Source organism: Bombina bombina, chromosome 2, assembly GCF_027579735.1.
Source record: "Bombina bombina isolate aBomBom1 chromosome 2, aBomBom1.pri, whole genome shotgun sequence".
Taxonomy (NCBI): Eukaryota; Metazoa; Chordata; class Amphibia; order Anura; family Bombinatoridae; genus Bombina; species Bombina bombina.
The window spans coordinates 497495523-497509846 of record NC_069500.1 but is presented as its reverse complement, the minus strand read 5'-3'; the positions used below and the strand labels follow the sequence as shown (position 1 = coordinate 497509846).

At 37.6% G+C, this 14324-nt stretch overlaps 1 protein-coding gene across 3 annotated transcripts in view; it reads left to right on the top strand.

The window, feature by feature from the left end:
• HNRNPC (heterogeneous nuclear ribonucleoprotein C) overlaps nt 1-14324 on the top strand; it is a 32115-nt gene that overhangs the window by 11342 nt on the left and 6449 nt on the right. For 2 of the 3 annotated variants that reach the window (XM_053702230.1, XM_053702228.1), the window contains 6 exons: nt 3823-4095; nt 4389-4467; nt 5109-5156; nt 5300-5454; nt 12775-12885; nt 13861-13997. In XM_053702230.1, the coding sequence (XP_053558205.1) occupies nt 3855-4095; nt 4389-4467; nt 5109-5156; nt 5300-5454; nt 12775-12885; nt 13861-13997 (771 nt within the window). In that variant the 5' untranslated portion in view covers nt 3823-3854. The remainder of the gene's footprint in view (nt 1-3822; nt 4096-4388; nt 4468-5108; nt 5157-5299; nt 5455-12774; nt 12886-13860; nt 13998-14324) is intronic. The other variant, XM_053702229.1, reaches the window with a different exon arrangement.

Genomic DNA, 14324 nt, shown 5'->3' with positions numbered 1-14324 from the left:
TTTGTTCCAGACTTTTTTTATTGTGATTTTAATGAGTTCATTATGTTACATGGATCCATGCTGAACTGTCTTTGTATATCATATATATTTACATGTTTTATGTTTGAAAATAATAAATGTTATTTCTTTTAATATCATTCATATCATTAAAGGGACATGATACCCCAAAAAAAAATTTTTCCAGACAGAATACAATTTTAGACGACTTTCCAATTTACTTCTATTATCTAAATTGCCTTATTCTTTAGGTATCATTTGTTGAAGAAAAACAATGCACATGGCTGAGGCATCTATGTGCAGCAACCAATGAGCATCTTCTGAGCCTATTTAGATATGCCTTTCAACAAATTATATCATGGAAAAAAGTAAATTAGAAAATTAAATTGGAAAGTTGTTAAAAAAAAAAAAAAAAAAAAAATGCATGCTCTTTCTCAATCACGAGAGAAAACATTTCGGTTTTATGTTCCTTTTTTTAAAATTTACAATTATTTTAGGTTTTAGCCCAAAATCACCTTAGCCTTACTTTTAGGCACTCCTTGTATCTTTTAGTTTCATGGTTTTCTCTAAGGGTAAGCTAGGTACCCTTTTTCAAGGAGCTATAGGTATTTTCCGAACCAAGCGCTGGGGTTATATTACTTGTTTATAAGGGGACAGTGAACTTATAAAAATGTTATATAATGCTGTACATAGTGCAGCATTCTATAACATTATCTTAGTGGCAGGTGGCAAAAACAAAAGCATTGCAAGATATTTTATATCAAACTTGGATTTAGCAGCTCTCCACTCCAGGATCTTCTGAGCGGGTCTTGGATATTAAAAGCTCTTCACGGGAGCGCTGTCTAATCACAGCGCGTCCAATCGCGCCATTAAAATGAATGTAGCTCGCTCTGTTTGGTAGCGAGAGCGAGCTATATTTATTTCAATTGCGCGATCAGGTGCGCCGTGATTAGACAGTGCGTCCGCAAAGCGCTTTTAAAATCCAAGACCCGCTCAAAAGATCCTGGAGTGGAGAGCTGCTAAGTCAAATTTTGATATAAAATCTTGCAATGCTTTTGTGTTTGCCACCTGCCGATAATGTTATAAAATGTTATATAATGCGCATAGTGCAGCATTATATAAGTTTACTGTACCTTTTAAATGGATAGGAAACTTCAAAATTTTCTTTCATGATTCGGATAGAACATACGATTTGAAACCACTTTCAAATTTGCTGCTTTTACTAAATTGTTTATCTTGTTATCCTTTGAAGAAACAGCATTGTGCTACTGGCAGGTAGCTGAACACATCTACTAACCAATCACAAGTGAAAAATGTGTGCAGACACCAATCAGCAGCTAGCTTCCTCTAGTGTGCTTATTCTTTTTCAACAAGGGATACCAAGAGAACAAAGCACGTTTGAAAATAGAATTGAGAGTAAAAGTATTTTATAATTGCATGCTCTATCTGAATCATGAAAGTTTAATTTTGACTAGACTATTCCTTTTAGGTCTTTATCTTGCTTCTAGAACTTTTGTTGCATTTTAAGATCCATTTGCATGCATATTAGTTTAGTTATTTAGTTTAGGAATCAAACCATAATTTTATTCTAGCTAGCTCTGTATTTAGACTAAGCATTTCACAATACATGGTTAAAGATCAAAGGTGTCAAACGTCACTTTTTTTTTCTTTTTTTTTTTTTTTTTTTTTTTAAGGATGTGAGTAGGTCCAATAATACAGGAACATTGGCAGTGCATACATTTCCTAATGTTTGTATTGGGTGGAAAATTAAGAATATATTAAACTCTGTTTCTATAATGCATATGAAACACATCAGTTAACCGGTTTTAATCGGGGTGGAGAAAACCTGTTAAAGCTGTTTTAAATTAATATTGAAATTGGCAGGAAATGCATGTTTGTAAATAATCTATTTATCTTTAGTGATATCTAGTTAAAAGCAATGTGCACCATTATTTCAGTCACATGCCTTTTTAAAGGGACATGCAACCCAATTTCTTCCCAATGTTTCAGAGTGTACAGTGTTAATGACATTCCCAATTGACTGCCACTATCTAATATGTTCTCTTTGTAACATTTGTTCAATAGCATATCGTGGTAGGCTTTGGAATAGCAATGCACTACTGGGATCTAGCTTCTGAATAGTGTCTGCACATATATGCCTCTTATTCAGATAGCTCCCAGTAGTGCATTGATGCTGCTTCGGCAAATGATGCCAAGAGAATTAAACAAATTTGATAAATTGGAAAGTTGTTTGAAATTGTATGTTCTTTCTGAATCAAGAGAAATATTTGGGACTGCACATCCCTTTAAACAAAGTTAAAGTGATTATCAATCCTAGTGTTTGTGAAACGATAGGATTGGACTTTATTCATGAAGTATAAAATACTTCATGCTGAGAGCTCCTTTGTTTCATGCCCACAGCAGAACGCTGTTTTGCTTGAGGTTATATTTTCACCTCTTAGCCAATAGCCATGCGGGAAATCTGGATTTCCCACACCGCTATAGGCTAAAAGGTGAAAACGTCACCTTTTAAGCAAAACGGCGTTCTGCTGTGGGCTTCCTGAACACCTCTGTTTTGGGAAGGCTTGAAATAAAGGAGCTTTCAGCATGAAGTATTTTCTCCTTCGTGACTGAAAGGTCCCATTAATTTGTTCCAATGGTCAATCCACTTTTAACTTAACTTGTCTAACAAATTATTTAAAGTGTCAGTAAACGTTAAAAATAATGTTATATAATTCTGCACATAGTGCAGAATTATATAACATTATAATAGCCAAACATAAAACATAATGTACCCTATTCATTTAAAAAAAAAAAAAAAGCAGTTTTACAGACCCGCTCTCTGTACTCTGCTGAGCGGGTCTGTTATATTTATTCAGCGCATCGGGCCAGCTGTATAGTCACAGCCCGGCCCGACCGCGCCATAGCACTAAGTGCAGCTGTGCAACGGCACAGAAAGGGTGAGTTTAGCACTTTTTTTTTTTTTAACATGTCATCACTTAAACTCCATTTGACTTTTAGTGATGGTAAATCCTAGCATTTGTTATACACTTGGATTTACCACCACTTTAATGTTAAATTGTGGAGGGAGATATTGCTGTCTGCGAGTAAAATTGATTCTGATATTTTGTTTAAACATTATATATAAAAAAAATGTAATTACCTTATTTGGTAAGTTATGGATGTTGGGCGTGCAGCGGTCTACAAATAGAGCTTTGGGGGTTGTTTTTATAAGCCAGTGAGCAATCTGAGACGAGTTGACTGCAAACATGCACTTCTTGTTTTTGTTTTAAATAGTTTGAACAGCTTTAAGGGGACAGAACTCTAAATTGAATTCTACATAAATGATTATGCATAGTTTTACAAAAAAATCAAGCTATTAACTTTGTGAATTGTTCAAACTTCACGAAGGATGGTCCTGCAAGACGCTACCCAGGGATTGCTTCATTTATATAATTTATTCCTCTAATTGGCTGTAGCAAAAGATAAACAATACTTGAGGCTTTTAAAGGGGTATGTCCCTGAACTGCAAAACAATGCAAATTTTGCTAACAAAATGAGTTTTAAATGATTTTAAAACCTTTCTTTTGTATGCAGATCTTTTGCAGTGTAGTGCTTAATTACAGATATATACTTTGCATACATTTTGAGTTAGATGTCCTTTTAGCATAATGGTTATATGCAAAAGGACTAATGTTTAAAAAGGATCTTCCGTATGCATGATAGAAATTGAGTTACATGTTCTTTAAATTCCACTTTTTGAACTGGCCCACTCAGATGTCTTGTTCAACTGTCTTATATCCTTTCATTGTATGTCTTCTTTAGGCTTCACCATTGCTTCCTTAGGGCGTAACGCTATGGCGAGCAATGTCACTAACAAGACAGACCCTCGCTCGCTAAACTCGCGTGTGTTCATTGGGAACCTAAATACACTAGTGGTAAAGAAGACTGATGTTGAAGCAATTTTCTCCAAATATGGCAAGATTGTTGGCTGTTCTGTGCACAAAGGTTTTGCTTTTGTGCAATATGTCAATGAGCGTAATGCTCGCACTGCTGTGGCAGGAGAAGATGGCCGTATGATTGCTGGACAGGTTCTGGGTAAGTGATTTGGAGCATAGACCTTATTTACAGCTCAATCTGCGTGAAGCTGCATAAGGTTATTCCCATGGTCCTTGATAAACAGGTTTATTATAGCTTTAACCGTATATTGCTGTCTAGACAGTCTAAAAGAAGACTGTCTATACTGAAACTTCCAGAAATCCTTAGCGCACCAAATAAAAATGTTGTTGTATTTTTACGCATGGTTGCTTCCAGATATCCCCAGTTATATAAGTGAATTAGAAATGTGTTAAAGGTTATTAGTTGTAATTCCTATGTTTGCTTCTGTCTAGATATAAATTTGGCTGCTGAACCCAAAGTAAACAGAGCGAAAGGAGCCGGCGTTAAGCGATCAGCAACAGATATGTACGGGTAAATGCTAATTTATCTGCATTTAATGTGTTTCTAAATAACATGTGTTTATGTGGAAGTCTAAAAAAAAGTTATCTCCTTTCCATGCTCCCCCCCCCCCCCCCCCCCAACCACCACCTCTTCCGTAATCTAAGTTACACTAGCTTGGCAATACAGTTTTTAAAGGGAGAAAAGTTTAAAACTTCAATTTAGTATTGTTCACTTGGTACCCTTCACTGAAAAGCATACCAATGTAGTCTTAGGTCAGGGGTTATCAAATTCTTAGGCAGTGGTCCTCCGCTCTGACTAACTTTACAAGACAGCGCTAACCCCTATGTTTAATTTTTTTCTATAAAGAATTTTTTATTTTTAATTAGGGAAATTTACAACTGATCCAGGGTTTCACACAAAGCTCTCGAGCAGATTCTTCTGATTAGTTCACTTGCAGTCTAGTTCAAATATCCTTAAATTATTATAGTAACTAGAAAAGGCACTCACAGGACTAAAATAGAATGGGGGGGGGCTTTTTAAAATAAGCTGCCTGAAAAGTGCTTCTCACCCACAGTACACATAAAATAAACTGGCAGTTGGTGAAGATGGTAAAGTTACAATATATTTGTGTGGGTTTTTTTTCTTAAATACTTTTCCCTTTCCCTTTTTAGATCATCCTTCGATTTAGACTATGATTTCCAGCGAGAATATTATGACAGGTAGGGTGATTTTTTATTTTTTTTTTTGCGTATAAACCTTCCTTCACATTTTGCAACCATTTTAATGCATTTGGTTTCCATTCCTCAATTATTTTTTTTTTCCTTTTTTTTTTTTTTTTTTTTTTTTTTTTTTTTATATGCAGTTATTCTGCAGCTCGTGTGCCTCCTCCCCCTGCTATTGCTAGAGCAGTGGTGCCCTCTAAACGTCAACGAGTTTCAGGCAACACTTCTCGGCGGGGAAAGAGTGGCTTCAACTCAAAAAGTGGTCAGCGTGGTGGATCCTCAAAGTCTAGCAGGTGTAAGTAGTGGGAACTAGTTTCAAATGTTCTGTGGTTGCTGCATTGGTTTTAAGTGTGTGTGTGTATATGCAAACACTATATAATCTTCATTCAAGTCTGTACGCTCAAGTCACCAATGCACATATTGCAAAGTTTAACCCCTTTAAATACTTGCAACGTGTTTAGGACACCAATGGGAAGTGGTAATCTCATAATCCTGGTGACTGCTGCCCATTTGCTCTATAGCTGGAAACCTCTGCAGACGTTAAAGGGATATTCTAGTCAAAATTATTCTTTCATGAATCAAAGCATGCAAATTAAAACATTTTTTTTTAATTTACTATTTTTCTTCGTTAGTATCTTTATGTGAAAAAGCAAGAATGTAAGCTTAGGAGCGGGCCATTTTTGGTTCAGAACCTGGGTAGTGCTTGCTCATTGGTGGCGACATTTAGACAATGTCTAGACGAGAGCAAAGAAAAATTAATAGGAGTAAAAACAAAATGTATGCTTACCTGATTTCTTTCTTTCCGGACATGAAGAGGCCACAAAGTCATTCCAATTACTAGCCAGCAGGAGGCGGCAAAGATCACCACAGCAAAGCTGTTAAGTGTCACTTCCCTTACTCATAACCCCCAGTTATTCAGCCAGAGAAATGGAAAGAAATAACACAAAGGTGAAGAGGTGCCTGAGGTTTAACAAAATATACTGTCTTAAGTGTGGGGTCGTGGACTTAATGTCCAGAAAGAAATTTTTCAGGTACATACACCTTTTTGTTTTCTTTCCTAAGACATGGAGAGTCCACAACGCCTTTCCAATTACTAGTGGGAACCAATACCCAATCAAGAGGACATGGAATGAACAGGCGAGAACAAGACAGGTAGACCTAAACTTTCTTGAAAGCCCAAGAAGAGACATCCCTAGTATGAGACGTAATTTTCTCAGGAGGCTGCTGCCCAGCAGTCTCATAAGCAAAACGAATCCTACTTAACCAAAGGGAAAGAAGTAGAAGTGGCCTTCTGACCCTTTCGCTTCCCCGAAAAAAAAAACAAGGCAGTAGACTGGCGAAAATTCTTAGTAGCCTGTACGTAGAATTATAGAGTGTGAACAACATCCAAGTTATGCAACAGACGTTCCTTTTCAGAAGGATTAGGACAGAGAGAAGGAAAGATTTCCTGATTAATATTTCTATCCAAAACCACCTTGGGGAGAAACCCCAATTTAGTACGAAGGACCGCCATATCCGCATGAAAAATAAGGTAAGGCAAATCTCACTGCAAGGCCCGAGAGTTCAGGAACTCTGTGAGCAGAAGAAATGGCAATAAGGGAAAAAACTCTCCAAGATAACTTTAATATCTACAGAATGCAATGGCTCAAACTGAGCCTGCTGCAAAACTCTTAAAGGGACAGTCTACACCAGCATTTTTATTGTTTTAAAAGATAGATAATCCCTTTATTACCCATTCCCCAGTTTTGCATAACCAACACAGTTATAATATACTTTTAACCTCTTTGATTATCTTGTATCTAAGCCTCTGCAAACTTCCCCTTTTTTCAGTTCTTTTGACAGACTTGCAGTCTAGCCAATCAGTGCCTGCTCCCAGATAACTTCACGTGCAGTGTTATCTATATGAAATACGTGAACTAACACCCTCTAGTGGTGAAAAACTGTTAAAATGCAATCTGAAAGAGGTGGGCTTCAAGGTCTAAGAAATTAGCATATGAACCTCCTAGGTTAAGCTTTCAACTAAGAATACCAAGAGAACAAAGCAAAATTGGTGATAAAAGTAAATTGGAAAATTGTTTAAAATTACATGCTCTATCTGAATAATGAAAGTTTATTTTGGCCTAGACTGTCCCTTTAAGGACTAGGTTAAGGCTCCAAGGAGGAGCGACAGATTTAAACACAGGCCTGATTCTGACCAGGACCTGACAAAATGATTGAACATCTGGCTCTACCGCCAGACGCTTATGTGAAAGAATGGATAATGCAGACATCTGACCTTTCAGAGAACTGACTTACGACCCTTTCTCCAGACCTTCCTGGAGAAAAGACAAAATTATAAGAATCCTGACACTACTCCAAGAGTAGTCCTTCGATTCACACCAATAAAGGTATTTGCGCCATACCTTATGGTAAATCTTACGTGTAACAGGCTTGCGAGCCTGAATCGTGGTATCAATGAATGATTCCGAAAACCCATGCTTAGTTAGAACTAAGCATTCAATCTCCATGCAGTCAGCTTCAGAGAAACGAGATTTGGATGGAGGAAAGGACCCTGAATTAGAAGGTTCTTCCTCAGAGGCAACCTCCAAGGTGGAAGAGATGACCTCTTCACCAGATCCTGCAAGGCCGTGCAGGAGCTATTAGAATCACAAATGCTCTCTCCTGATTGATACGAGCAATGACTTGTGGAAGGAGAGCAAACAGGAAAAAGGTAAGCCAGAATGAAGATCCAAGGAACCGCCAAAGCGTCTATCAGCGGCTTGAGTATCTTTTGACCTTGAAACGTACTTTGGAAGCTTCATGTTTTTGACGAGACATTATCAGATCAGCTTTGGAACCCCCCACTTGAGGGTTATCATTCAGAACACTTCCGGATGGAGAGCCCACTCCCTGAGAAGAGAAATCTGTCTGCTCAGAAAATCCGCCTCCCAGATGTCCACCCCTGGAATGTGGATTGCAGATGTGAGGCAATTGTGAGCTTCTGCTCACTGCAGAATGCGAGGTAACTCCTGAGTTCCTCCATGTTTGTATGTAAACCACCGGACTAAAGGTAATTGAGGCCAAGCTGTCCCATTGAAAATTGCTCTCAACGCTAAGATGTTTACTGGAAGAGAAGACTCCTGAGTCCACAGACCCTAAGCTTTTAAAGAGCCCCAAACTGCTCCCTAGCCTAACAGGCTTTAGCCCGTGGTCACAATCACCCAGTAAGGTCTCAGGAAGCATGTGCCCTAAGACAGATGGTCCTGAAAAAAACACGAGTCTCTTGTTAGGGGGTCCAGATCTATCCTCTGCGATGGATCTGAATGGTGTCCGTTCCATTGACCCAGCATGCATAGTTGCAGAGGTCACAGATGGAACCGAGCAAAAGGAATGATTTCAATGGAAGCAACATTCAGACCGATCACCTCCCATGCATTGAGCCACTGATGGACGAATAGCAGACTGGAGAGAATGGTACGAAGCAAGAAGGTTGAACTTTCTAACCTCTGTCAGAAAATCTTCATGGACAGGGAATCTGATTGTCCCTAAATTTTTTTTCTTTTTTTTTTTTCTTTCCATATTCACTTTCCACACAAGCGAATTAAGACATAGCTGAGATTTTGCTAGATGAAAGATGCCGGAACCAAGATGTCGCCTAGGTAAGGCGCCACCTCAAACAGGTGATCCCTGTAAATGGGAACATGAAGATACGCGTCCTTCAGGTTTATGGTCGTCATGAACTTGAGCCTCTTGGAACAAAGGCAGAATGGAAAGAATGGTTTCCATTTTGAAGGACGGAATCCTGAGGAACTTGTTGAAACACTTCAGGTATAAGATGGGACTTTTGATGAACCACAAATAGATTTGAATAGAATCCTTGACCCTGTTCCTCTACGGGAACAGGTACAATCATCCACTGGGAAGAGGACCTTTAGCCTATTGCTTTACCTGGATTGCAGATGACCTTGATGGGATAAATCTGCTCCTGCGAGTACAAGACTTGAATGTTCTGTAACACTGTGTAGAGGCCAAACTGATAAGATACATGTCCATAGCCCAAGAATTTGGAATATCGTGTAGCCAAGCCTGCTGAAAAAATAGAAATCCTGCCCCCCACTGGTCCAAACCTGGATCGGGGGCGGACCCCTTATGTTGAGTTTGTATCAGAGGAAGGATTACTTGCTTCCCCTTATTCCAAGACTTACTGGACCTCCAAGAGACTTGGATTGCTTCATGCTGGCATCCCAGATGAAGGATCAGCTCAGATCCTCCTGGATCGCCTCTAAGGTAGTCTCCCCAGAAAAGATAAGATGCAGTACCACAACCATAGCAAACCTTGTAACTGGTTGCCACCCTGAGTATAGTCTTTTCTAAAGATACCAGTTTTTTTTTTTTTTTTTTATCCTTAAAGTATCTTCAAGGGGGAGGAACAATATGTCACATTCGAATAAAATATGAGGACATTTAGATATTGAGTCTATATAAAGAAAATATGATCACCGTATAAAATAAACATTAGTGTCTTATTAAAATGATTAAAAAGGATGCTTGTCAGACACCCTTGAGTTCCCCGAGGTCACTCAAAGAATATATGTATGTCACTTAAAAAAAAACAGATGACAAAGATATAAGGAGATTCACCTCAATATGAGATACAACACATAATCATTTCAAGTAAATTACCAAAAACGGTCACCAGATGGCAGTCTAAATCGCTCTAATTTTTTTGAGCAACAGAAAAGCATAGCACATTTATGCATAAATTAAAAGGCAACTTGATAAAATCCTTTTATTCAGCTATGTGGCAGAATATTGAGTCGAAGTACTTAAGATCTGCAGACTCAATTCAGAGTAACACAGGATCAGCTGAGAACCCGTATCTCTGATAACATGTGCCAGCTCTACAGTCCAAGGCAGGAAAATAATATAACATGAACCGCCACTGAGCTGCATAAAATGGCGCTCAAGGAAATGCAAAACAGATTGTAAAAATGTGCATTGAGCCACTTAAAATAAAATTTTAAAAGTCCCTTAACAAAGGAAAATATAAATCCAAATACCTCCACTTGAATACTGGCACAGTATGCAGCGGATGACCAGCCGTACTAAAGGGGAATGATGCAACATAACTAAACAGTTTGAATACCAACCCTTAAAGGGACAGTTTACTCAAAAATGTTCTCCCCTTTAATTTGTCCCAATGATCCACTTCCACTTTACCTGCTGGAGTGTATTAAATTATTTACAAGTAGCTCCTTTACCCTTAAATTGGCATTTGAAATAGTTGATTTAGCATGTGGTATCCCCACCTATTCTGAAAATTTGTGGCCGCAGGTTCAAGCTATAGATAAGCTTTTTAAACACAGCCAGCAGAAGAAATTACACTCCCAGTGGGATATAGCAGAGATAAGGTAATGTTGATTTTCCATTGTTCTCTCCAAGTACTGTTGATTGTTTTATGGAGAGATATAAGATAAAGAAGCAGGTATATGTACACAATTATACCTACCCAGCTCAACCCATTTTATTAGGTTGTGGCTTTAAAACACAAAATCAGAGCTTTAATATACACACACATTAAATAGCTAATTCTCATACATTATTTACTCTTCAGTTGGTTATTGGTATATAGATAGATGTGTACATAGTAAGAAGTGAAAAAACCTGACTGATACAACGGTCTGCATCCTAACTGCGCAACAATAAATACTAAAAGATTTGTGCGTGACAGTTACATAACACACTTCCACAGTAAATAAGAGCCCTTTCAAAAAGGAAGCGCTTTAAAGTCTGAAATACCGGAGCATACAGGGATTAGAGGAAGGAAGAAGTCACCATGACCCTTATTCCTAACTCACCATAAGTCCTGGGCTTTACTGTAAAATTGCCCAGAAATGGAGCAGCAAAATTCCTGCCCCTGGCAGGCCAGATAGCTGCTCAGCCGCATTTATATCCGAAAACTGATAAATATAAGAAACATACAAACCCCTTTAGGAGGTCACAGGTCCCACTAGGTCCCTGAAATCTGTCATGATCCATTTTTTCTTTCCAGAGAAGTAAAAATATAAGAGAACTTACCCACCAGGGGACTTCTGCTGTGGAGCAGTCACAGCAGCTGAAGGTCTGATAGCCTTGTTTAACTGTCAACAGGGACCTGTAGATAAAGAACAGAGTAATCAACTCTGGCTTTCTAAAACGGAGGTAGCAAGAATGTTAGAAGTAAAGCAAAGACATCGTCGCCTTCTGCTAAAAGCCACCACTACTTTTACTAAAGAGATTGACACAGCTAGACCCCCCAATCCTTGCTTGCAGGGAAAAGTACCCATTAAACGATTAAATCTTCTCAGACACTCATCTTCACCATCCTCCTGATCAGAGACAAAGAATGACTGGGGTTTATGGGTAAGGGATGTGACACTTAACAGCTCTGCTGGGGTGCTCTTTGCCTCCTCCTGCTGGCAAGGAGTTGAATATCCCACTAGTAATTTGAATGAAGTTGTGGAGACTCCATGCCATAGGAAAGAAATATAGCATTCAATTTTAAGCAACTTTTATTTGAATCATGAAAGTTTCATTTTGTTTAGACTATCACTTTAACTAGACATTAAACACATTGTAAGCTGCATGATAATGTACCTTCATATTTGAGATCTTTTGCATTGGAAAATGGTTTTATTTGGTCAAATGAGCATGTTTTTTTCGATTTACTGATTACCCTGTCCCCAGGACAAAAGAGTTCTTGCAAATCACGCAATCTGTTTGCACGTGTGATTAAGCAAAGAGTGGTTTAGCACTGATTCATCTCAGTAACTAATATATTTTAATAGGTATTTGAGCAAACTGATATATAATACTTTCTAAATATACATTTTATACACACTAATATTTATACCTAAATTACTTAGTGATGGTAAATCAGTGTTTAACAAACGCTTGGGTTTTACATCACTATATATAAAGTGCAGCTTAAGTGATCAAAAATGTAAATATAGATTATATTGACTGGTAAGCTTTACCAATGCTCTCATTACATGTCCAACTCCAATAAAGTCTATGGAGTTGGAAATGTGAACAAAGCATTGGTAAAGCTTGTATATCAAATGTAATCTAAATCTAGTCCCATAATTGTAGGATGAGTGTTCATAGGAATAACGTAATATGTCCTATGAACACTCTTCCTGCAATTATATAACCTTTTTTTTTAAATGCATAGTCAACTTGAACTACTAATACAAATACATGCTGTAATGAATTTGAAAATCTTTTTCTATTAGACTATTCTTTCTCAACATTTAATCTTCCATAAATTGGGGTCATAAAAAAGCATACTATCCTTAGACTTATATTATCATGCTGTAATAGTTTAAATATTGAAACTGATGTGTATAATGTATACTGTAATTTCTTCTGGCCAGAAGCCTGAATCTTCAGGGGCTTTTAGCAGGGTTTCACAAAGCTGTATTGTTGAATAGGGGACTTGATTGTGCTTGGTTTGGGTGTTGTGTTTTGTTGGATTATTTGTTTTTTTGGGTTAATCTGTTCATATATTAAATGTTATATTAATGTGTAAATATAGACATACATGTGTGCAAATGTTTTCTTCCCCAACTAAACTGAGCTAATCTTTCCTTTACAGTGAAGGGTGATGATTTACAGTCAGTTAAGAAAGAACTCAGTCAAATTAAACAGAGGGTAGACTCTTTACTGGAAAGCCTGGAAAGGATTGAGCGTGAACAATCTAAGCAAGGTGAGAGCATCAACATTATCATAACCAGTTTAAGCGTTCGTTACTAAGAATTTAAGAGAAAAATTGCCCAAAGTAGCAGAGAATGTTTGTGTTTTTTTTTTAGTTTTTTAGAATTTTTGCTCACCCTCCATCTATGGTCACAGGTGCCTTCTGCCCCATGGTTATGGCTCGTGCTGTCAGTGTTGTAATGCTCAGTGCATTAATTGGATGCAACAGTTAAGGGGGTAAACTTTTCAATAAATGCTAAGTAAATTAGCCAAGTACTACATTTCAAAGCTAAACTTGCGTAGTTTTGCAACTAAGGTGTGTATGTATATATATTTCTCTTGTAATGGTGTATCCAGTCCACGGGATCATCCATTACTTGTGGGATATTCTCCTTCCCAACAGGAAGCTGCAAGAGGACACCCACAGCAGAGCTGTCTATATAGCTCCTCCCCTAACTGCCACCCCCAGTCATTCTCTTGCAGCTCTCAACAAGAAGGAAAGTATCAAGAGATATGTGGTGACTTAGTGTAGTTTTTACCTTCAATCAAAAGTTTATTTTTAATCGGTACCGGCGTTGTACTGTTTTACTCTCAGGCAGAAATTTGGAAGAATTCTGCCTGGAGTTTTTATAATCTTAGCGGTTTGTAACTAAGGTCCACAGTTAAAATAGGTCTTATTGCTAAGAATTATATATTGTCACTACATGGATTCATGTTTTTAATTTATGTAAAATTGTAATAAATTGTCATATTTTATACCACTTATACACTTCACTTTAGGTGCTCCTTATATCTATTTAGGCTATATTCTTTCATAATTTCTGTAACAAATCTAAAGTTTAGGTGTAATGTACTTTTAAAGCACTAGAAATAAAATTCTGGGAGCACTGGCCTGTTTTACATTATTAGATGGTTACAATAACTGGTTAACTCATGCTTTGGGATACAGATTTTTCTTAAACATTTTCTCCATATTCTCTCTTATTAGAGTCAAAAGTAGATGATGAGCAGAGCAGCAGTTCTGCAAAGAAAGAAGAAACAAGTGTGAAAATGATTTCAGAGGAAGCAGACGATTCTGTAGAGGAAGGAGATCTACTTGATGATGATGAACATGGGGAGGATACGGTAAGAAGGATCAGAAATCTTGTTCATCAAACTTTGCAGCAGGCATAACAATTGGGAATACATTCCCAAGTTTATAGCTTTTATTAGAGTACTAAATGTATGGTAAATTGCTCATTTAAGTTTAATCTTTGTATTTGTAATAGCTTTTTGCTCATTAACAATGGGTGATGGTTTCAAAGGGACAGTAATGTCAAAATTAAACATGGTTCAGATATTAGAGCCTGTGACTTTAAACCTCTTTCCTATTTAACTATTAAATCTGCTTGGTTGATTTCATATCCTTTAACGCTAGGTAAGCTGATAGGAGCTTAGGGGTGGGCACGTGTC